The 25,286-nt window shown below is 43.5% G+C and overlaps 1 protein-coding gene across 2 annotated transcripts in view; it reads left to right on the forward strand.

Moving 5' to 3' along the window:
- The first annotated feature begins 4,078 nt into the window (after positions 1-4,078).
- Positions 4,079-25,286, forward strand: part of Rab5 (RAS oncogene family member Rab5) — a 41,155-nt gene continuing 19,947 nt past the window's right edge. Inside the window, exons 1-3 of one of the 2 annotated variants that reach the window (XM_084593571.1) lie at positions 4,079-4,467; positions 15,178-15,349; positions 20,441-20,715. In XM_084593571.1, coding sequence (XP_084449697.1) covers positions 15,184-15,349; positions 20,441-20,715 — 441 coding nt within the window. In that variant the 5' untranslated portion in view covers positions 4,079-4,467; positions 15,178-15,183. Of the gene's footprint in view, positions 4,468-4,573; positions 4,919-15,177; positions 15,350-20,440; positions 20,716-25,286 lie in introns of those variants that run through there. The other variant, XM_084593572.1, reaches the window with a different exon arrangement.

The raw sequence follows: 25,286 nt of genomic DNA on the forward strand, positions 1-25,286 counted from the left end.
GCATTGCAGATGGCAGGAAAGCTAGACAAGAACTAATCTCGTGGAATCCCGCAGAATATGACAGATCTCGTGCATGGGATTTTGTTCCATGAGCCTAGAAAGGCTGTCACCTTAATAAGCTTGCTCAGCTGCTCTTTCCTTGCATGCCCCTGGTGCCACCCATCCTTGTTTTCTGTTGGTTGCAAAATGCGAATGCCATGTGCTCCCATGCTCGCTCTCATTTTGATTTTTTGCTTTTTAGCTTTCTTGTGGAAGTTTATGACTATGCACATGTTCAGCATCTATTAAGGCCAAAACACGAAGTCAAAGCACTGCATAAAATCCCAGCCACTACTGTAAAGTTTTGGTAGAGGCTAAGTGCATAGGGCATCTGTGTGCTGTGCGTTGGTGGTGCATATTAAAGGACCATGGGTGGCCAGTCTGGAGCCCCCTGCTGCAGGCTTCCTTTCTCTCTTCTGTTGGATATTCCCTTCATTCCCCTACCACGTAGAATTTAAGTGGTAATGAATCTTAGCAACTGCTTATAATACTACAAAGTAGTGATACCAAGGCTTGGAAAATAGAGTGGTTTAAATTATGCTTCTGAAAATGTGAGTGTTTCAAAAGATGTAGTATAGTTACTTCTTTGATTTGATTGGTTAGGTAGTACGACAATGTTTAACCCCCTAATGGGCATGCTTTTCTTACAAAATTTTAGTGCTGTAGTACTATTACCCGCATTCTCACAAAATTTCAATCAATGTCTGAAGCAGATTTGACCTTTAACCTTTCCAAGGCACTTAGATGTCCACAGAAACAAGTGTGACAGATACTGCGCCTTTTCTTTCCTGTAAACCAATTATAGAACGCCAGGGAACTTTTATGCGTTTAACGGAACGCTGCTTGTGTTTGGCAAGGGGCACACGATGTTCTGTGTGTAGTAGCAACACTCAGGCTTTCGCTTTTCTCTACTGCAGATTCTGCAATGCTTTCAGTTCGTATCCAACACCATTGCTAATAAAAGCTTTACTTTAAGTAGATCTGTGAAGCACATGCATTGTGTGCTCTGAAAGCATGGCTGCCTGATTAACACGGCAAAATAATGTTTAATAATTGAGACACAGCAAACACAATCTTGTCAAAACGCCCTGCTGCTGCACAATATTCCATGATTAACTGAGTTTTTAGTGCACATAACACCGTTTTTTCGACTGAATGAAAATTTTTGTTGGGTGAGCCTTATTGACTGCAAACCGGACACAGGGTGCAACAATGAGGTGGATTCGTCAGGAGCCCTAAATGACGCTTGGCTTGTAACAAGCCTGGTTTGTCCAAGTTAGGGGATTAATGGAGGCATTGGAGAGCAAAGAAAGGAACAGGTTACAGTGTCAGCTGAGTTGAAATAATTGAGATATTTGGGGCCCAAGCTCACCAGCTTAGTTTTGTGCATGGACCAGCATTCATGATATGGCTCAATGTGTACCCCTGTACATTTGTATTCAGGATACCAGTGTTTGTACTGTCACAAGCGGCAGTTATTGTGTGTATGCATACCAGAAAAAAGCAACAGAGGTGCTTTATCTCTCATATTTTGGTGTCTGTCATTCTGTTTGTTGTCACCATTAGTGCACTGTGACATGCGCGTTTTCGATTTGCTACTTCTAGTATGAACTTGAGAAAATGTGCATTCTTTGATGTTTTTGTTTTTTCTTGAAAAAATATTTCCTTGTATCAGTTTTTTTCTTTTCATTTGCTAAATCTGTTGCTAAATACATTTCATACTTTGGTGAGTAAAAATTCTTTGCATTACTACTTGCTTAAGCATTGCTTTTGTAATGCTCACTGTAATGATGTGGATATGTTAGAAAGTTATTGTCATGTGGTAGCCATTTGCATCCTGCATTTGTTGGGCTTAATTGAAATATCATTAATACAGATTTTGAACAAGTTTCTGGTGTTTCTATAGAACACATAAAGCATGAATTATGTACATACTTATTTTAGTGTGAAGCAGTAACATATATTACCACGTTGCTTTCTGTGGCCATCTAGTCCTTGAAACAGTCAGTCTGTAAATTTTTGACCTTTCATTGTTGCTGTACTGCTGAATGCTGTGTTAGCGGTAAACCAATGGAATTTCCTTTGTGTTTTTTTTTTCTTTTACACAAGAAGCTTATTTCTTTGTCTTACAGAATGAATGCCAAAGCTGTCATGAGCATGTATGAGCTGATTGTTTATGCACTGTAATACATTTTGCTCAGTTCGATTTGCTGAAACTTGAATTATGGTTTGTGTACTTAATTTATGGCTACCAACCCTGAATCAGCCATCTTAGTTACAAGAGCTTATTGAAAGAGAAACATTTATTTACTACCCACAACAAGTTGAATCATTATATTTGTTAGTTTATCCCCACAGTATTATGTTTCATGTTGCTAGTCACATTATTTACATGCATTGCAAAAGTAATATTGTTTTCATTTATTGAAAATGTTTAGAGACGTTCTTGTCACCTCGTAGGTCTAACCTTTCACTGCAATTTTTGCTTTGACACTGCTCATTATGTGGAGTGGCATAGGATAGCACACATTTGTTTTATCTTGAGCTAGCAATACACCATTAAGTGTACTATAGCATGGTCATGACCATTCATTAACATGAAGGTTTCACTTTCCCCCCCCCCCCCCCCCCTTTCCCGCTCCTTTTTTTTAATTTTCTTTTTGTGATATGGCACTTTGCCTGCACAAAGTGATGCAAGATATTTTATGCGAGACCTCATTTAGTGGCAAGTGTTTTGTTTGAATGTGTGTGTGTCTTTTTCAACACTGGTGACGATTTCATACCTGCAGTGTCATTAATAAACCATATACATGTTTGCATATGTGTGTCCTTGCTTTACCCTACTGTTTATCTACACTTACTTCACTGGTTGCACTGTGCGTTTCCATGTGTCATAAGTACTTCACCATTGCTAAAACTGAAGGAGAACAGAACGACAGGAAAATGATTGATGCTTTGACTTGGTCTGCAGTTACATGCATACCGTCTACTGCCAAATTGTTTTGTTTCAGCATAGAATAAAAATAAGCACTGTTGCTTTATGTGTACGGCTTGTTAAATAGCCCGCGGTTCAATAAGTTAGGTGCCTATTTCATATCAAAGCAGGAAGACAGTGTAGAGTTAGGTTTGGCTTTTTGACATGCCCCCCACCCTTATTCGCCGCCTCTAATAGACGAAGTCCAATGTACCTCTAGGTAATAGAAAGATGTAGCATTTAGCGCGAACCGATACCGCGGGGAGCCACTCGGCGTATGCGGTGATACCACCGAGGTCGCCAGATGGCGCCATATGCTGATCGGGCGTCGGGAGTAACGTTGGTCGGGACTAATAGGCGCATGAACACTGGCGATAATCTTCTAAACGCACCTCCTTTACCCGAAACCAATTGTTATTCTCTTTTTACCCTGATTACCAAAAATTCTTCTCCACCCTAAGACCCGTCTACCCCCTAGATATTACAAAAAAAATTTATGAAGTAGGTTTTGGTGTAGTCGAGAGCGTCTATTTCTTCGCGACTCAAATTGCCGTTTTTCAATCGCCTTAGATATTTCAGAAACGTGCAGCTAGTGTGGTGTTTCCTTACGCACAAGTTCATGCATAAGGTAGTTTAATTGGGTGCTATTCAGAAAAAAAAAAAAAAAAAGATGGCTTGTAGTTCGACGACAGGGTCAGGTAAAATGAGACCGCTGCCAATTAATGTTTACTGCCGTATGGCGGCAGCACCCATTTATCTGGTCAAACAGGCCACATTTTACACACGGAAAAAACATATATTTGAGTTCCTTCTGCGGTTATGAATGACGAAACCGTTGCAGTGCATTCTGTGAATGAAGTTCATAAAGGAGGTCGTGGAATGAACGCTGCTCGAGCAGACGACAATGATGGCTCCTTACTTGCTGTAGCCACCTAGTGGTTAAAAATTAATTGACCGCATGATTTGGCCGCGTTAGAGGTCGTTATCGGATCACCTGTCTTTTCTGAAACCGTTGGATGTTTTAACAGCACCTGTTTGGCACATCTGTGGCGACATGAGTGTCCCGTAGGCAAGAGTGAGAAAATTATGACGTCACCGATAGTCATTCGCCACCAGAGCGAGGGGAGATAACAGGAAACATAGTCCGCTGTTTTCTCGCTGCAAGGTGGATGCAAAAATTTCAGTGGAAGCTTGCCATATGTTTTGACGGTGTATGGGCTTAACCGATTTAATTTACTTTGTGTTGTTGACGACGCGTGCTAGCATTACTGAGAACTGTATTGGCTCCGTTCATCCAAGCTCCTGCGGAAGGTTACAAGGACGTTGTGTGACTCGGCTACATTTTTCGAGGGTGGTGTGAAGGAAGGCCCGTCGACTCCGCGTGAAATTTTTTCGTACTTTGGTTTTTAACCCGTATTTCGGACACTCCGAAGTACACTCGAGTTTTCAATTAGGTGAGTTGTGTGTGTTTTCCCGTTGCTGCTAACATGTGCATACAGTGAGAGAGAGAGAGTGCGTGTTTTTTCTAGTGTTGTTTTTCTTAAAGTGAAAAGGGAGTGGAAAAGAAAAACTGCATCGTCGAGACAGAGCCAGTGGCGAAGTGGGCTCTAGTACGTGTAAACGAGATTGCTCTAGGCCTAAGCAGGAATAGGCCTAGCCGTCTCACGACTTCGACGGTGACAGTTTATTTATCTCATCGCTATCCGCGCACTCGCTTTGTCGGACGGCTGGCTGCGGTGCTCGGCGTGGCGGGCTCGCCATTGCTCGTCAGAGCGTCCTCTCGAGTGCCGTGTCGTTCCTGACAAGCTGCAAAATACGCCCACTTGCCTCAAGCAAACTACCAGTCGGCAGAAGCGCCTGAACGGGACCCGTGTTTTCCGACAGACTGGTTTCATTTCTTCAAGCGTGAGATCATTTCTTTGACTTCCTATCGTTATACTTTCCGTTCATTTTTGCGCCACGGCGACGCAGTGGCCTGCTGTTGTCGTGTCCGTCACGGCTTGAATCCGAGTTCGGAGGAAAGGCGTCTCTCGGCGCGTTACGGACCAGCCGGCAGCAATTTCGTAGTCAGGTGAAGGTCCCGTTGCGTGCGTCGAATCGCTGAGCGAAGCTGCGCCACGGCTGTGTCCAAGCGGTGCGCCGCAACAGAGGTCGACACGCCAGGCTTCGCCACTCGTCGGTGGCAGAGAATTGCGCTATTGATCACCGTCAGCGATACCTGGCTCCGTGGTCACTGCGCTCACCTCAGGGACGCTGCTGTTGCTATCGAATTAGCACGTGTCCATCGCTTAAATGCCGCAGCATCTTGTGTCAAGGCCTTGAAGCAGAACGGTAAAAATAAAAATAATAAAAAAAAAAACGCGTGTCGACGTCCCCTGTCTCGCAGCCAGGCTGTGATTCACGGTTGGTCGGCGGGCGTCGAGCAAGGGGCGTTTTGCGTGCGGGTTCCTCGGTGCCTCCAAGGGGCGTGCTCTTGCAGTTCCCACGTTCACATGCCACGACAGCCGTCATTGTCAGCTTTGCTGCCAGTCTTCCATGACAGGAACTGAAAGTGTCACGGTAGTCGTGCAATTCGTTGTGCTGGAGCGGTAGCTACCAACGTTTCTCCTTCACTCGAACTGTGTTCTTAAGACCCCATTCAGAAGAATGCCTGTATCTCGCTAGCATTTGAACCGCTGCTTGGAACAGGTTTCGTTGAGAAGCTCAAAATAATGTCATGTGTTCTACCTGCAGGCATTTTCTTCTGTATGCGGGAAGTGAAATAAATATGCCAAAGCAGACAAGGTCAGCTGCAATCACTTTGCTTTTTAACAATATTTGGCACATGTGGATTGGTGATATGGATCTGCAATATTATAACTGCATGCATAACTACACTATGCACCCCATATCTTGGAGCATTCAGATAGTTCGAAGCTTTTTTTGCATGCCACGAGTTTCACCTAATCACAGTGTACACAAAAATGTTCTTGCTGTATAATTTTTGCAGCAAAAACTCAGTCAATTGATTGTTTTTTGAACTTTAGTATACATGCACAAAATTCGTAATCATTGTCATGAGCGGTTGTAAATATTTTAGCTGAGCAGACGCAAATATTCTAGCATTGCTTTAATCCAGTGAAGTGGTGTTACTTCTTCACGTGATTTTTACGTAGATCATAGTTTCTTTAATTTGGTCTTCTGTCACTTTGCTTATGTGGTTTCACACAGTAAGGTTTGTCAATTTCCATCTGGGTCATACTTCGTTTAATCTGGAGAGTTGCACAGTGATAACCACGTTTCAGTGGCATACATTCAGTGGACCATTATATAATGCTATTATGAATGTTGTCAAAGGAAATGCTTGAGATTTTTATCCACAACAAGTGTTGTCAATGAGACTTGCCCCAATGATTGGGGCATCACCAAACCCACATTTGAGCCATTGTTGCCTGCGACACTGAATTGTCATTGGGATTAGGGCAGCCCAATCTAGTTGAGCTGGTCGGCTTTCTCATGGTGCACTTCAGCACTGATGCCTACAGAAACCGAAGTAGCCTGTGCAAAATCATTGAGCTTATTTGTGCTGCACACTGATGCTTTAAACTCATACTTGTTTCAAGGCAAGAAATAAAAACATCACAACCTTTTAAGGATTCTATAGTGGAGTGGAGGGCTTCTGATTTCTGCCATCTAGGTTTCTGACAATAAAAAGCATGCAGGTTAAAACATGTTGCCTTTTTTGAATTGCAGCTGGAATTCGATCAGATGTACTAACCTGACCAGTCTAACACCGCTGCCTTCACACCACTAATGGCAACTGTTTGTTGTGACCATATAAATGCTCTCGTGTCATGGAACAATCAGCTTCATGTGTTTTCAAGTTGCACATTCTTTGCAGAATGAAGGTGTGAAATTAACAGCCTAGAATTTAAGAAGGTAGTCTGAAGTGTTACCAAGGCAGTCAGTAGGGCCTGTTGGAGCCAGTGTACAGACACTCGAGAACAAGCAAAATGACAAGGTGGAGGGGGTCTGTGCTTGCCGCAGCATGAAAAATAACTAACCCAGCAGCAGGAATTGCTCAAGTAAAAAGGGGAAGGGAAGGCTGCTTTAGGAAAATGAAGCTATGTATCTCATGGTCATTCTTTTTTCGTGTAGTTCTAGAGCCCTGTTTTACAGAAGCTTATGCCAGTGTTGTGGTTGTAATGCAAAGATACACACATGTTTTTATATCAAACTCTTTGTGCAGCTTTCAGGGTGGTGTCATACCATTTTGCTTTCCATTTAACATCCATTTGCTGGTCAAATTGGAGGCTAGTTTGTGATACGTTTCTCTAACCAATGACATATGTACCTCCGTATTGTCGCCTGTCACCGAGAAGTGAGATACTGCAACTTCTTTTCGCTACAAACGAACCTAAACCAAAACTTTAAAAATTCGCAGAATGAAAAAGCAGTGTTCAAGGCGTATAGTGTCTACGCTTCTACTCCTAAGCGAAGCTTGAGCGTTCACCGATTTTTTGAAGCAACTGGTAGTTTACCTAGCCTGTCAGTAACGAGGCTTGTTATAGGGAAATCTTCCCAATTAATAGATGCACTTTTTGAAAAGGTGTTACACATATCAAGTCAATTTCTGGCTTAAATGTTTGTGCTGAAGTGAAGGTGTTTTATATTTCGTATACTGATCAGGCAGTAGAAGTGGGCAAGGTGTGTACCTAGTTGAAAATACACTTGTAATCTGACTACTGTGGGATTTTTGTGTGTTTTTGAATTTGTTTGCAATATTTCGATGATTTTTCTAGTGTTTGATGAAAGGTATATTGGGGAGACTTTACACTTTATCTTTTATCCTTGTTGAAACGTAAAAGCAGGGCAATGTGTATTGTATCAAGAATATTCATGCTCAATTTAGACATTATCCATGTTTAGTACTTTGCACATATGAATGTACTTCTATTTATTTACAGATACTGCCAGCCCCTTTGGGTGCAGTGGCGGTATTGGGGAACAATTGATAATTAAAAATGCTTGTTTGCAACAATCAAAGCATTCTAAGACAGCAGACATAAACGAGCAGCGTAATGGGTTATACGCTAGAGAAATATATGTTCATGCAAAATAAAATAACAAAAAACAAGCACCTTGGCACAACCAAACTTTTTGATACTGAGTTGTTTAAAATACGATGGTCCTAATTATAGTGTCTATCCGTGTTGCTCATAGTGGGGGCATTGATAGGTTGCTATGTGGTCAGTATTCATAGATCCAGCTTCTTCAAAAGGGTTGTTGCATCATAGCCAGCTGCTGTGGAGTAGCTGTATTGAGACACTGCATGAATTGTTCTTGCTTTGTGCTGCCAGCTTCAGAGTGTTACTCAGTCTCGTGACACTTAGTCCTGGGTGTCATGGCTTATATTGGCCCTGACGAAGCACATGACAGTCATTCTTCCTGAGATGGCTTTGTGGTAATCTAATGCTTTTTTTGTTGTTGTTTGAAGAATCTAATGCTTTTTTTGTTGTTGTTTGAAAAATCTAATGCTTTTTTTGTTGTTGTTTGAAGAATCTAATGCTTTTTTGTTTTGTTTGAAGCAGGTCTTCATTAAATGTGATAATTTTTGTAAAAAGAAAAAACATTGCTTATTTTGCTACTTTCTGATGGAGATTTCTTCAACTGTCAGAAAATATTTCACACCTAGAGCTTCGTGATCTGAAGTGCTTTTGAGTTCTCATGGTGACAAATGGAATGGTGAGAGTATTCAGAGGCATGCTTTGCCTTTATATTGTTTTGTAAAAAAATTTGTTTCAATTTAGCTTTCAGAAAATGTTTTATCACACTTAGGCCTTGTTGACTATGATAAGCATTCTATATCCTTTTTCGTGGTCATGTCAAGTGGAGAGGTAGGATTTTTCGAAAGCTTTATCTGACTTTCTTTGCAGCTGTAAGGCGTAAGTGAGCAAAATACTTTACACATGTCAATCAGTTCCTTTTTCTCCTTTTCTATTCTGGATGTGAATTCCACATATAGAGATCGTCTTGAAATGCAGTGCACAGACAGATGGTTTCTGGCACTGGGTGTTTGTAGCCATCGGCAGTCTTTTTGTGTGCGGCCAGAAAAGTGCAGTGTGGACATGGTTTTGTGACGGCAATATCAGCTTTGCGAGCCTCTCGGGCAAACCAGCGCAAATGGCTGAAGCTCTGTTTGACATAGTGCATTCAGCAGATACGAGGAGATGATAATCACTTTGTTTGAGCCCTATTTGACATAGCACATTCAGCAGATGGGAGAAGATGATAATCACTTTGTTCGAGCCCTTCTTCCTACTTCCTGCGCCCACAGTTCAAGCTCAGTGACCTAGCTTGCCCGCAGTCGTATCTTGACCAAGAAAACTGGGTAGGTTTTGAACCAGTTGTAGTCCAGTTGCACTATTGGTATTTCTTTGGTAAATTTGCTCTTTCCTGTGCCCTTTTGCTCCAGATGTTACAAATTAACCAAATTCCACCTGAACGGCGGTAAAGAAACCAGTTGGTTGCGTAAAATATTTTTGGGTGCAGGGCACACATTTTCAGCTGACAACCCCCGAACGCCAGCAGCTAAGTGTTGTGGTGCAGTCCGTAGACACTGCTGTTTGCATGCAAACAGTGCAATTTGATGCTTCTCACCACATTGACTCTGTCTGTGTATGCATTGGAAGTTCTTTTTCACTGAACTCTGTTGCTTAGCTGCTCATAGAAGCAATAAACAAGGACGTATTAGGTAACTTGCTTTCTGTACATGTGAGGAAAAAATAGCATTTTAATGCTTGTGTGTATGCAGGCACAATTAGATTCTTTAGCATCCTTGGTTTGGGGTCCATTATTGGTATGCTTCTTCCAAAAAGCATTACTTTTTTGTTTATGCCTGACCTGGAGTACCTTGCTCAGGATGAAATTAGTACAACATTGCCTTGTTAATGCGGCCCTAAAGTACACAGGAAAGACACCCAAATTATCTGAGCATAGCTGTCGTTGAAATGTGTGTGGGGCTCAGAAAAGTGAAACTTACAAGTGGCCTAAATATTTTTCGCAGTTGGGGCTCGTGCTAATGTCACTGCGGTCGGTCTGAGAGTATAGCTTATGCGGTTAGGCTTGAGGTGGGATATACTTTGCTGGTGTCGGCACTTTGAAAGAGGAGCCTTCCAAAATGAGCCAAAGGAGTTAAGCTACATCCAAATTAAACAGAACTCCCTAGACTTGCGCAGCATAGGCTGGAATTCACGGCCGTCATAATTTTCTGGATTTCTGAATGAATGATATACTATTACTATATTGATGTTATTGCTGTCATAGTTTGTCTGGACTATTTATTTGTCGGGCAGGGCTCATATTGGCTTAGTTCGAGCTCCTACTGCATTGGGAAACTATATGGAAGTCGGATGTTTTGATTTGTAGTTTAGGTTTTCCCATAACATATTCTAGTTTTCTATTCTGGATGTAAATTCCACATAGGGATAGTCTCAAAATGCAGTGCACTGACATTGTTTTTGGCACTGGGTGTTTGTAGCCATTGGCAGTCTTTTTGTGTGCAGCCAGAAAAGTGCAGTGTCGTAATATACACATTTGGACACTGGCAAAGATGACAAAAAAAAAACAGCAAATACCTCCTCTTCTCGCTTAGAAGTGAGAAGGCCAGAGCACAAGCAATCGAACAAACGTTTGTCTATGCACTTCTCAATATTGATAAACTTGAGAAGAATTACAAGCATTAAGTCATGCCAGCATGAAAAATGGTTCTGATGAGAATGTTTGTTTTGGGTGTTTTTAATCAAGTACACTTTTCCAAATTTACATGCTGACAACGGCACTTTTGTTCTGAATAGCACCTTGCTTGGGTTTTTTGTGGCTGCATATGAGCGAACCCTATGTAGTTGCTAAGCAACCCTTCAGAATGAATTCATCACTGTTTTTGCTGCTGTAGGCACCTTTCGGAATTGTAATTCTGGCCAAAGTTGCTGGAAACAGGCTTTCTCTGATACAAAAAGACTGCGTAAATCTGGTTCGTTTCCTTTTCCTAAATTGCTCTAAAACTTGGACGGGCTGTAGCACTGCTAGGAGTGCTCTTAAGAACTTGGTTGACTCTCATTTATCGTTTAAAACTTACTTTCGCAACCAGACGGACCTCCCTCGATTGAGCCTGGTTTTGGTCAAAAAGTGAAATGGTTGGTACCATCAGGAGGTATTTATCAATCTTGTCTGGCCAGCTGAAAGTCTCTTATTTTGATAGCGGCCGTGCTTCGATGGAGGTGAAACGAGATTTTGGTGTAGTCTAGAATGTCAAAGCGTGTTAAACTTGGAAAAAGCATGCTAGCAAATCTAAGATTTCCTGTGAGGAAGGCATTTTTCTTTAAATGTCCTTTTTGCAAGGTAATATTTTATTCTGCGCCGGAACATTTTCGTTTTTCTTAAATCTGTCTTAACAATTGTCCGGTGAATTTCTAGGCTTAGATAAATGCACCATAAGAGCACCCTACAGGCGCACAACTGAAATTCCTCTGTTCTGAAAGCACCACCGGCGTTCTGCTGGCTACACTTGTCATTGTAACACATACTCTCCACCTACGCTGGAATCTCGTGGCCACTGGTTGAAGTTTGTGACTAAGGTTAGAAGTTCCTTTTCATTGGAGGATATTTCTATAGCGGCAGAGATAAGCAGGTAGATCAGCACTGTACAACAGTGGTTGCCTCTTTGACATCGCTGCCGTGTGGCAAGCAGGGTGCATTTTTGCACTATCAGTATGCATTCCAGGGTCAACATCGAATCCCAACCGTGGCGGCCGCTCTTCAATGGAGTTCATCTGCAGTGCGATGTCAGTGCACATTAAAGAACCTCAGATGGTCGAAATTTGCGGAGCCCTCCACTAAAGCGTCTCATAGCCTTCTTTGGGAAGTTGACGTTGGTTGGTTTATGGGGTTTAACTTCCCAAAGAAGGCTATGAGACACTTTAGTGGAGGGCTCCGGAAATTTCGACCACCATAGCATAATGATCTCTATGTATTAAAGAAGACATGCAGGCAGGGTCAGACAAACTATCACATTCTACATACTGTTTCTTATTTTATATTTGCACGAAGGTCTTAAAATTCATGTCCCAAAAAGGTAGGGCACATAGTTTATTTCTGTAGGAAAGAAATTATTTTGCAAGGCAGCCACCTCTGAGATAGTGTTTATCTGATTATCATTCAGTTTTGTGAAGCCTGCTTTTGGTGGTAGGTGTGGTTATGTAGAGTTTTTGTTCAAGTCATGCACAATGAAAAATCGGTAGACAGCAAGAAGTCAGAACAAGGAGAAGCCTTACCGCTTTTCCGCAAAAGCCACAAGGGGTAGCGCAGGTGGTGTTGGGCTCATGATATATAGTGTATTTCAAGACATATTCAACTCTAAATGCTTTCTTATTTCAAATTATTTCATATTACAAATAGCTACTTAGGTCAGTTTTATCAAGATGGGAAAGTAACTTAATGAGTACTAATCTTCTCCCTGTCCTATTGCAACCACTGCTTTGTGAGATGTCCTAATAACTCATGTTTGTAGTCTGTATACCATGTTCACTAGTGCTGCTAGTGCGTACCATTGAGTTATGCCTTTGAATTTGAAGTGTCTTTGTATTGCTTACATGGTGTGGGAGATTTCAGGGTTTCCTTCGCTTTGCATTTGCTGATTGTTTCTAAACTTGTAGGGTGAATTTGTCATTTAGCTCATATTTTTGCTAATGAGCACACCTGTGGGCAGGCCTGTGATTCAAGGCAAGATATCGTTTTTTTTTTTTAGATAGCATTTGAGGGTTGAATAATCTCGGAGTGGTACCCTCTGTGCACAATCTTGGGGGTGGGGCTGTTGAGTGGTTTTAGCCGTTATCGGTCAGAACTTGGAATGATATCGGTGCATGCATGTAGTCCCGGAGAGTTGTCGACAGGAAGTTGAAGCACATCCCATTCATGTGTCAAAGACTGCAGTGTGTAAAACATACCACCCCTTACTGCAAACGTAAGTATATGCATGAAAGGACATGGTACAGTTTTAGTCATTGGTTTCTTATGTTAATTGTAATTGTTTCCTACTGAACGAGGCAGTAGATGCCATTTGCCTGTAACTAATTTACAGTTCTTTTAGCTCCTTTAGTCAAAATGTTTGTTTGCCTTGATGTTTGCTATGCATGTTTCAGGATCGTAGATGCGGAAAGTCTGGAGACTTGAATTTTGTTGTTTCCTTGAATTGCACTTTTTTTTTTCATGCAAGCCAGGTTCTTGATGGCTTCCTTTGCGAGTTAGCGACAAGTTTCTCTATGTAGTATACCTTCTTCATCAAAGGTTGCCCCAAAACATGCTGCAAAAGGCACTCTATTCGAACTTGGGCCTATCCTATCACTCATTATATGTTCTACTTGTGAGCTGTTCTTGCATTCTACCACTTTGTCTCATTGCTGCTGCTTCATTTCATTCTCGGATCTTACTTTATGCATTCTATTCTTTTCAAACAAATGCTCTTGCTATCATATTTCGGCCACCACCTTGGACCTTTCTAGCAGATTTCTGCCATTTGGCACATATCTGGTCTCCTTAGAGTAGAACATTGTTTGTCTCCATAATGTTAGGTACCATGTTTTATTACCCGAGAGCCGTGCCCTTATTCTTATCCATTTTACATTCCTGGCTAAAGTTTATGGCTTAATTTTCTCTAGTGCATGAGGCCCTAAGCCTGATCAGTCCATATTTGCTTCACTTTGCATGTATATACTTGCATCTGCAGAAAAAAAGGAAGGTGGAGAAGACCAAATGCTTATCCAGGATTATGCAGTGCTTATTTTTTTAGAAGATGCAACGCTGATAAGTCTTGTTAGATTCATAGAATGCCAAGAGTCAACTCAAGCTAGAGAAGTTGCATAGTCCTCTGGAGGTCATGAAAAGGGAAATGAATAAATATTGCTCTGCTTGCTCTTACTGCTTAAATTATAATTGCATGTTCCTATCAGTTTACATCTATACTTCCCATTTAACATGCGTGTCCTGTGACTCAAGAGTCTCTTTATGTACTTCTATTCAAGATGCACCTTTACAGTAAGCATAGATTCATATTTTTACCTCATTGTCAGCCTTGTTCACCCTGTTACTGCGGAAAACACGAGTGGAAATCTGTTTTCTTAAGGGCAAAGTTCCCAACTTCAGTGTTTGCCTCCTTTTGCTTGGTGGTTCTGGCTCAATAGCATTTAAAAATGTGATCGTAAACTAACCTAACCTAGGGGATTGGAACTGTCATTTTGAGCATTCAAAGCGCAGTGCAGATTGATTATGCCATGCAACCAATGGCAATGAATGCTTTTGTGTTCTTATCCATTCTTGTAAAATTTTTCCTGTTTGCTGCTCAGTGGCACTGCTTAATTAAGACCTTTGGGAAGCTTTTGACCAGAATCGTGTAAAAACATCTCAAATTGACGATTCGGATTCCAAAGGCTTTACTTGACCCTTTGTTTCTATTGTAATCTTGATGCCTAGTGAATACTATTTTCGTCATCCATAAAAGAAGGCCTCAGCTTGGATGGTGGCTGGGTCAAAAGGGTTGAATCTGTTTGCACACCTTTATGGTTGACATAGCTCCAATAATTCTAGATTAGATGATATCCTCCTGATCAGCATGTTTAATTTTTTTGCTTTCTCCAAACCTTCTTAAGGGCTATTGTCTAGGGCATCTCCAAAGAAGAATCTTGATCTAAAAAGGTTGCTGACTGGCCAGTATGTTCCTACTGCTTTGTTGTGATTGTCCTTTTTGTGCTAGTTCAATTTGCAGCCTTGAATTGAATTGCTTAATGTAACTTATTGGGAATCTTGCTACCACAGTATATCTTTAGTGTTGGCACCTATGCTGCATTTTATACCGTGCCAGTGAGCTGTAGTCAGTTTGTGATTGGGCTTTGATGTGCTCAATTGTGTAACAAAACTTGTTTGTGTAAACTGATGTGTACGGAACATTGCAGCTCGTGGTACTGATATTCTCGCTGGTAAATGTTTCCTGCTTGCAGCACTACAAGTGATGGCTTTATAGTAGATGTTGAGGTAAGCCTTGGCAGCATTGCATGATGAATGTGAAGTAAAGTTAAAAGGGAGCTCACTTGTGTGCGTCTGTGTGCTTCATGTTTCCAATGTGATGTGTGCAGGCTCCGATGGCAGGACGCGGGGCAGCGGCTCAGAGGCCCAATGGGGCGCCGCAGGGCAAGATTTGCCAGTTCAAGCTTGTGCTTCTAGGCGAGTCTGCTGTGGGGAAATCAAGTCTGGTGCTGCGCTTTGTCAAGGGCCAGTTTCACGAGTACCAGGAATCTACTATAGGAGGTAGGCACACCAGGTTTGGACTGCAGGCTTGGTTCACTGGCCAAGTTTGTGTAGTTGCTGCTGTGGTCCTGAATTCATCTTTATTAATGCAAATGTATTTCCTGGCTCATGAGTGGAAAGGACAGGAATTGTGGGCAGGATCTGTGGTTAGTGTGCTTAAACTGCCTATAGATAAAAAAAACATTGCCACCGCTGGATATCGAACCTTTACTGTGCAGTAAGCTTCGTCATCTTCATGAAGTTCCATTTGTGCCAATTCTTCTTTAACGTAGGTAAATGCGCTATTCATATACTGCCTTTTGGCCGAGTGCAGCCGAGGTCCGCTAGCAAAATGTCGGGTGAATCCACCTGGTGGCTTGACAGAACTCAGTGCTTTTGTATTGCTGCACAGGGTGTCAACCAACTGGGAAAACTGGGAATTGTCAGGGAAGCCATAAAAAATTTCGCCAAGTCAGGGAAAATGGCTCGATATGTTTTGCAGTGCATTTTCGTTTTAAGCTGGCACACAGCAAGTATGTTATTCATGCGGATTTTTTTTTTTTTTGCTGTCTCGCCAGCGCAAAGCGAGGCGCAATATATTGCTATGATGCCAACACATGGCTGAGCTGCCACAATAGAACTAGCACACACGTAAAGAGGGTACTCAATGAAATATGCGGAAGCGCTGTGTGAGTTATTATGCGACAAAAAGCAGGAATAACAGCGCTGGCAGCGGCCAGTGCGAAAACAATCTGCGAGCTTTGCTGCTATGGTGGCTTCAGAAGCCCCCATTCCATTTATTTGCGACGAAGGAGGTATCTTTTTCCGAGCTTAAAGAAAGCCTGTGAAAGGTCTGAGCAGACTGAACAAAGGGAGGTGAGGGGAAAATATCCTTTCAGGCAGTGTTTAAGAATTGAGTGCCGAAAGCTTTTATTCTTCCTTCTCTTAAGGTGCTGTTCAAGTGTCTGAGAAGTGTAACAGATACTGACAGAGAACCAGTTTACTTATTTTTTTATCGTATGGGTATGGGGCAGCTTGATCATCTTTTTCCATGCTGAGAGCGCAGCCCAGTGTTCAGTATGGCGGCACACTTCAACCTTCTTTAGTTAGGTTGTATGCAGATTTCAGTGTTGGGAATGCAGTGATTATTGCTCCAATCCTATTCCAGTGCTAACCTGCTACTTGCTGCTGCAAATTGGTTTTTGATTAAATTGTACAACTGTTGTGCCAAAATTCCATTTCACCCGTGAAGAGCAGCAGCAAACTGTGCATTGTGGAGTTTGCTGCTTAAAATACTCAGACATGCTTTTCTAGATTTGCGATAAAAGAAACAACCTTCAGAATCCAGCCTACATTGTTTCACTTGCTAGCCTGCCCTCTGTTATTAATGTTCAGTACAACTTCAATCAGCAGTGACTGCTACAAGGAATTCGTTCACCCTTCTTTGTGAAAAGTAATCTGCATCTAAAGCTTTTATTGATATATTTAAACATCAAATAGCTGATTGCGGCCAAATCAATGCTGGCAGTTTCTATATCAGAGCTTGCTTAGCTTTGCCTGCCTTTTGACTTTGGACTGCTTTGTTTCAGTTTTGCTGCATAACATGCGGAAGTGTCCTTGAAATTTGTCATTGAGAAAGTTTAAGAGGCAAAGTAAAAATTGTTTGAACAATGTGTTTGGTCATTAGTAACCGGTACTAGAAGTTTTTCCATGATTTCAGAAGGCTGTCCCGATATCCCGCAAAAATGTTTTAGCTATACTGATCGATCATATCGATCATATCCATACCATCAACCAGGTGATAGAAAAATGCTCGGAATATAACCAGCCCTTATACATAGCATTCATTGATTATGAAAAAGCATTTCACTCAATGGAAACCTCGGCGGTGATGCAGGCATTGCGAAATCAGGGAGTAGACGAGCCATACGTGAAAGTGCTGGAAGATATATATAGTGGCTGCACAGCAACCATAGTTCTGCACAAAGAAAGTAACAAAATTCCCATAAAGAAAGGTGTTAGCCAAGGAGACACGATCTCCCCAGTACTATTCACAGCTTGCTTAGAGGAAGTATTCAGAGACTTGGAATGGGAGCAGTTAGGGATAAGGGTAGATGGAGAATACCTCAGCAATCTGAGATTTGCTGATGATGTTACCTTGCTAAGCAACTCGGGGGATGAACTGCAAATAATGATTGATGACCTAGACAGGAAAAGTAGAAAGGTAGGCTTAAAAATCAATATGCAGAAGACTAAGATAATATTCAACAGCCTCGGGAAGGAACAGCAGTTTACGTTAGGTAGCGAAGCACTGGAAGTAGTAGGCGAATATGTCTACTTAGTAGAGGTAGTAACCGCAGATCCGGACTATGAAAAGGAAATAACATGAAGAATAAGATTGGGATGGAGCGCATTTGGTAAACACTCGCAGATTATGACTAGCAGCTTACTGGTATCACTCAAGAGGAAAGTGTACAACAGTTGCATCTTACCTGCACTCACCTATGGGGCTGAAACGTGGAGGCTAACCGAGAGGGTTCTACTTAAGTTGAGGACAACTCAGAGGGCTATGGAACGAAAAATGATAGGGGTGACATTAAGAGATAGGAAGCGTGCAGAGTGGGTCAGAGAAATAACTCGTTACCGACATTCTAGTGGAAATTAAGAAGAAATGGGCATGGGCAGGACATGTAGTGCGAAGAGAGGATGACCGATGGTTGCTTAGGGTAACAAACTGGATTCCAAGGGAAGGAAAGCGCAGCAGGGTCCGGCAGAAAGTTAGGTGGGTGGAGGAGGTTAAGAAGTTCGCAGGGGTCAAGTGGATGCAGCTAGCACAGAACCGGGTTAATTGGAGAAATACGGGAGAGGCCTTCGCCCTGCATAGGGTATAGTCAGGCTGCTGCTGCTGATGATGATACTGATGTCATAGAGGAAAGGAAGCACTGGGCTGAAAAGGCATATTTCTCCTCTTTGCTTAACCCTTTCGCTGTTGGGAGTTTCTGGCCATAACGCACCCCCACTGTCTGCTTGGTTTCAAGGAACGAGCATAGCGATTTATTTTTCATGATTGCTATGCAAATTACATAGTCATCGGAATATACACATGTCAGTGTTCTGCAGGTATTGTTAATTAACATCATTATCAGCCCAATTATAAATTAGATAAATGAGGATAATATAAGAGAAAAACTTCTCGATACTTTTTGAGAACTCTATTCAGAGCTCGGCTCGTATTTATAATGAAAAGAGCCATCACTCCAGTCCACAGTCGGTCTCATGCGGACAGCCATCCGAAAGTAATTGCATGCACGGAGGGCGCACATCCAGTGGCCCGCTCAACGGAGAAAAATGGCACGTTGTGAAATCAAGATGACGGAGGGAGGTGGAAAGAGGCTAAAACAACCTCCTTCGCTGCTGCTAGCTGCAAGCAAGGGCGCGGCAAGAGAGCGAAAGCAGTGATCGAGTCATGAGTCGACCTATTGGAGAGGCAACGGCGCGAATTCCTGAATGTGACACGTCGTAGCAGACACGCCAACAGAATAAAAATAAAACCTGCCAATCTGCGGCAGGTGGCAGAACAACCCTTGAACCGTAACCACACGCACGCACCGCGAAACGTGCGCGGAGCGGCCACGCCCCCTAGCTAGCAAAGAAGGTGGCGGGGGTGGCCGCGGTTGCTCCATACTTTTCAGTATATACGTGCTAACGCAATGCGGGGTAGAAATACGGACTTGTAGAAATATATTACAGATGGCGCAGCCTGTCCAAGTGCGCCAGCTTCGCATTCAGGCGTGAAGATTTGAATGCACGATGGAGAACGTACCGATACATCGGTAACACTGTGGTGGGAAAGCGCGAGAATGTACCGGTACATTCATGACAGCAAAAGGGTAAATAATTTTCATCCTTAACGCTTTCCTGTCCGCGAGAAAAGGAGTGGGTTTTGGGTGGTGTCATAAATTTTTTTTTTTCTCTAACAAAACTTGCTTGGTAGTATCAAATTTTAAAGGAGGAACTTCTCTTCACATTGGTATTAATTCACATTGGTATTATTCGCTGAGTTAAGAAAGAAAACAATAGTCGAGGTCGACTACGTTGAGGTCTACCCCTGGCTATCCTCTAGCGGGAAGCACTACTCCCTACGCAGCTGGCGGCAAGTAATACGACCCAAAAGACGTCATCATGCGTAAAACAGTTGTGACCTTAAGAACAGTGATCGCTTCCGATCAGCGTGCAGCAAAAGCGGAAATTTTTTGGGAGCGAACGCGAAACTTATCGAGGCATGACTGTTGACGCTCCGGGTTGGTGTGACATATTTTCGCTGTTAGTGCTAAAGTCTGAAGAGCTGAATTCTTATTCCGAGCCATCACTGCTGCTGTTTGCATCCAAAAACGAGCTTTCCGATGCATCAAGGTCCGTGGAACCATGCCATTTTCGTGCAGTAGGAGCGCGTGACGTCGACGCCATGATGCAAACAAGGAGTGTCGATCACCTGACTCCAGTGTCCATCTGGACGGGCGCGGCACGGTGGAAAAAATAAATCGGAAGCAAAACTGAGAGGGTTCCTCTATTTCATTGGAGCGCTTTGAAAGCGGGAAAATTTGAATTGTGAAACCATCGAAAGCGGGCTATCGATGGGAATAGGCACGGACAGGGGCACGGACAGTAAAGTATTAATGAGCTTGCACCAGTTATTCTGGTATGTCACTCCAGAACTCAACAAGAATCAAACCTAGAGATGTGAACCTGAACTGGCCCATAAATCTCTGCAGTACAGTCCCATCACGTGGCAGAAAAATGAAGCTGAAAACGAAACTGAGGGATTAGTTCTGCTTCCCACTGGATGGCTCTAGCTGTCCGGAGTGCTTTAAAAGCAAGAGAATTCAAATTTCTTTTTCTGTCGTCAGCAGATGTGTTAACTTAGGTGCAAGGCTTTAGCTGGTGCAGCCCAATTGCACTTAATAGAAATGATGAATTTGTATAGGCTGGAAAATTAGGCAATGTTTTACTAAATAATACTGGGGCTGTTGTGCTTGAGTAGACAGTGCCATACTAGTGCAACCAGTGTGGGCCCTCTGTGGAGGCTGTGCCTGATTCTTTTTCTTTTTCCAGCTGCATTCCTGACGCAAACAGTGTGTCTGGACGACACGACGGTGAAGTTTGAGATCTGGGACACAGCAGGCCAGGAACGTTATCACAGCCTGGCACCCATGTACTACCGAGGCGCGCAGGCGGCCATTGTGGTGTACGACATCACCAATCAAGACACGTTTGGACGAGCAAAGACTTGGGTCAAGGAGCTGCAGCGCCAGGCCAGCCCCAGCATCGTCATTGCCCTAGCCGGAAACAAGGCTGACTTGGCCTCCAAGCGGGCTGTGGAGCTTGAGGTACTGCTTGCCTTGCAGGGCATGGGCAGAAAACTTTAGTTCTCTGCTGCGCCCAACAGGTTTAGCATGCTGACTACTGGACGCAGCTTTGATGCAGTTTGATTCCAGCAAGACTGCTTGTTTTCTGAAAATTATTATAGGAAATGTGAACAAGACTGGATGAGAGTTCCTTTCAAGGTGCTTTTGGGAAGGGGAAATTGTGTTTGCCATGCAGTGACAAAGGAAATGTGACAAGATAAAGAAACCTGTTTGACATAATGAATGTAGGCACTTCTCAAGTGTCTGTGTAAAACCACTTTCACCATGTTCAAGTATGGCAGTGCACACCTGCCAACTGTCCCGAATTTTGGCCGAGACTCCCTACTGTACGAATTGGGTCTTATTTTTCCCAGAAATTGAGCCTACTTCGCTCAGTACTGTTTCGTTAAAAATAATTGTTAGAGCTGTGCTTTATCAACTTACCGTATTAATGAGACCTGATTGTCATTAGCAGCTAAGAAGTCTGTTTTGATGTTTCACAGATGCCTCTGTTTAGGGGTCTCACAGGCCCATTTTATCCTATCTACATTTGTCCTCTCTTATGTTTGCCTTTGCGCAACCTATCCTTTCGTAACATGGTTGTGCAGCGTTTCACTCTTGCTTACACTACTGTGGCTAAGGACATTCCTCTCCACCTTATTCAGGCATCTCACTAGCCTCTCTCCACTTTGCTTCTGTGGTGAGCAAGGTACTCGGTGCTCCGACATGCCAGATATTGCATTGGATCACGTGCACAGCTCTGTACAATGAGCAATCGGCCAGCGATTTGGTGCATGCACCTATCACCATGGTATCCACATGCTAGTCCTTATTCCTGCCCCATTCCCCTCGCTAAACCAACTGCGACTTTTCTTCTCTGCATTGTGCACCTCTGAGGCAAGGTGATGACTGGCACTACTTTGTTGCTCATATACTCCTAACTGGCAATGCAAAAAATGACTGTTTCAGCTTCAATGTAAAGAAATTTCCTGCATGCAATACAGCAGATGAATACAGCATGGTCGGGCGTATCTTCGACAATAAACAGGCGCCACTTCTCAATGCCATTCTTGTTGGTGCAAAATAAAATTACCACTTGCTTCACCAATGCTTTGACAGGAAGTAGGCTCATCTCTCAGAACGAGAGATTGAGAGTGAGATTCAGGACAAAGCTTGCTGTTTTCTGGCTGGTGTAGCTTCAGCATTGTCATTTGACTTGCTCACATTGCACTTGCATGACTTGCACTTCTCTCTTAGGTATACCAAGATTGTGCCGCATGTGTGTATACAAGGAGCACTTGCAGAGAGTCATGAGCCGAGGTGTCTGGTTGGTGCCCGTCGCGTCCTCTGTTCGGTGCCCAGTGGAGTCTTATCAGAGATAGGCAAAAGGAAACCGCATTTTTTTTTTTTTTACTTTATTTTCTCTGTGCCTTTAGTCTTTGCTTTAAACAATGTCCTGATCTTGCTTCGAACAGTGCTCTCCCTATTGGGTCTTGTGCAGTTTGGAAGGCAGGCTTGCTACATTAGCCGGTTTTTGGAATACCGTGGTTTGCTAAAGCTGCACTACATGCGGTTTGCCTTTGTTCAGGGCTGCTGCATATTGACCGATAAGCCTGTAGTTAGAGCTCTATATGAAGCCAACTGGTTGTCACAAAAAGCTATGTTTGTCAAAACTATAGAGCCCAAGGGGTTTTGTTTCTGAGCCGTGTAGTGGCGCTGATTTAGCATTAGTGGAGACCCTTCCCATTGAAGAGGGTGAGACAAAAAAATCATCTTATCAAGATATTCGGAACACTGGAAATGCTACTCGAAGTGGCTCAGAAGCAGACCTCCTGGGCTCTGCACTTTGGCAAAGACTACATATAGTCTGATCCCACATTATAAGCAGTTGCTTTGTGAATGGTCTGAGTTTGCGATGTAATGTAGAGGTAAACGTAATCACTGGCCTGTGCTTGTTGTCTGGCCAAGGCCAAAGTGTCCACAGTTACTACAGGAGCCTGCAGCGATTTAGGAATCCGCCTTTTGCGCGAGATTTCTGCGCATGCGCGAAGTCATAGCGGTGACCGATGAAAATACATTGGACGGCGTCGACGGCGTTTCTCGGCGCCGCCAGTGCACTGGGGTTGGCGGCGCCGGGCGGCACGGTGACCGTCACAGGCTTGGTAGAGCGATGCCAACCACACCTGCCGCATACAGTTGCCACTCTCTAAGCGTGCCGAGATGCAAGACGCAGTTTTTCAGGTTTTTTTCGGCGAGCCGCGATCATCAATGACTTGAAGCTTGAATTAGGGCCACCAAGCGTCAAGATGTGAATGGCTGACCTTAGCAACCAACTGCGTATGCTCGTCTGTGCGAAAAACACTTAGTTACAGGTATGTATGCATCTAAAGGAAATGTGCATGTTGAAAAGTATCTACCGGAGTTTGCACCAAGCCTGTAACCCACCAGTGATAGCCGCAATGAGCATTTGTTTGGCGCGTCTGATGGCAATGTATTTTGTCGTTTGTTTTCTTTATGTGCGAAGGGGCCGGGTAGCGCAGATATCACAGGTGGCTGTGCGCGCCACACCGTAATATTTAGCATGTTTTATCCCGACTGCCGCCTGACTAAAAAGAAAAAAAAAATTGGGCGTTTGTTGTGATGCACCGCCATTCGCGAGCCGATTTGTTGAGCTGGTCATGAGACTCGCGAATGGCAGTGCATTAAAACGTATTTCTTTTCTTGTTAGTCAGATGGCAGTCACAATAAAACATGTTAAATATTACGGCCTAGCGCACACAGCCGCCTGTTATATCTAAGCTACCTAGCTCTTTCGCACATAAAGAAAAAATGACAAAATACATCTCCTTCGGGCCCCGGCGCAACTAAAGCTATCATGCACCGAAGAAATCCTCATTGCAGCTATCACTGGTGCGTTACAGGCTGGGTGCAAACTTCAGTAGGTACTTTTCATCATGCATATATTTCCTTTAGATGCATACATAACTGTAGTATCTGTGTTTTTGCCGCTCGGAGCATATGATGCACTTGACACTCTTGCACGACGCACAGTATTTTTTTTTTACCTTAAAGGCTAGCCTTCGTGCTCTCCAAAGCATTCGGATTTTGCTCCCTTGGTGTACGCAATCAGATGCACTTCGTTAGGAAGCTATCGTCGTCTTCGTCCAACAGTTCGCAACGGCAAGGAAACCGCCCGGCACAAATGAGTCTCCTAGAGGGTTCATGCTCGTTCACTTGCAGAGTGGATCGCTCTGGACGTAGAACAGGGTTGTTCCTGACCGAGATGCGCATCCGATATGTAGGAGATGCACATGTGTCACCAAGTCGTTGATTCCGCAGAAATTGCGGCGGAGGCAGAAAGGAACTGTGGATCCTTTCACAACAGAATGACCATTCACTGTGTACTGAGAACCTTTTCACCACTGTGACCACATCCGTTCTGACTCCTAAGGGCAGAAACCGGCTACAGCGCTGAATCATCCGTTGCCAGAAAAATGCCGCGCGTTTCCTGCAAGTGTGCATTCCGGCCAGACGATGACCTTTTCAGGGGGTGTGTATAAGTGCCTCTCTGCCGAGCTTCGTAGATGAAATCCTATAGCTGCACGATTGTAGATGACGCGAGGAGGAAGTGACGCCCATTGCACCATGCCGGCGCCGCGGCGACCGCATTGGGCGACCGCATTGTGCTCGGTAACTTAAGACACCTCGCGCATATGCGCCACTCGAAGTCACAGCATCAACAAACCCCTGGCTGCTTTGCCCTTTGAGATCCCTCTCTCTGTCTCTCTGCCTCCGCGCTCTCATGTCTGCCGAAAACCTGCACGCTGAGAGCGTCTCATTCTGTCACGTCGAACACGGCCCGCGCTACACGCTCTTACAATACAAAGATAGTATATGCGTGCGTTGAGTGGATTGTGAAAACTCTGTACATTCCCCCATACTGCGTGAACATGATATACTTCAATCACTGTCACTGCTTTCTGCCCCGAGGCCAAAAAAGGGGGGAAGCTTTCGCTTTCTACCTGTGTTAGTGTGGCCTTTTCATACGGTGCGCTTTCGCGTCGTCTGCTACACTGCCGTCCAATGCGTTTCTCGCCCGCTCCCGCATAATGACGCCACATCCTCCCGCAAAAGGCGGATTGCTCTTAGAAATTCGGGCTCCCAGCTTTCAATGATGATCTGCTAACTTTTATATCATGCATAGAAGTTCATTGACATTTTCTTAGTTTGCACGATTTACTGGTTCATGCAGTGAAGTTTACAGGCAGTAAAAATGGAGTGGATGGAGTGCACTTTACAAGTACTCTTGGTGGATGGCAGTTTACTGGTATCCCTCGTAAGAGAAAAATCATGTAACAGCTGTATCTTAGATACTTGCCTGTGGGGTAGAAATGTGGAGGCTATCAAAAAAGGTTCCACTTCAGTTTAGGGAAATGCTGATACAGTTGAATCCCGCTATAACGAAATTCACGGTGCACGAAAAAAAATTAGTTCTCGCGGAACTTCGTTATCGCAAAAATTTGACGTGAAACGCAGAAAGAATTGCCCAAGCA

Source organism: Amblyomma maculatum, chromosome 2 (genome assembly GCF_055883805.1).
Source record: "Amblyomma maculatum isolate TAMU_Amacu chromosome 2, ASM5588380v1, whole genome shotgun sequence".
Lineage (NCBI taxonomy): Eukaryota > Metazoa > Arthropoda > Arachnida > Ixodida > Ixodidae > Amblyomma > Amblyomma maculatum.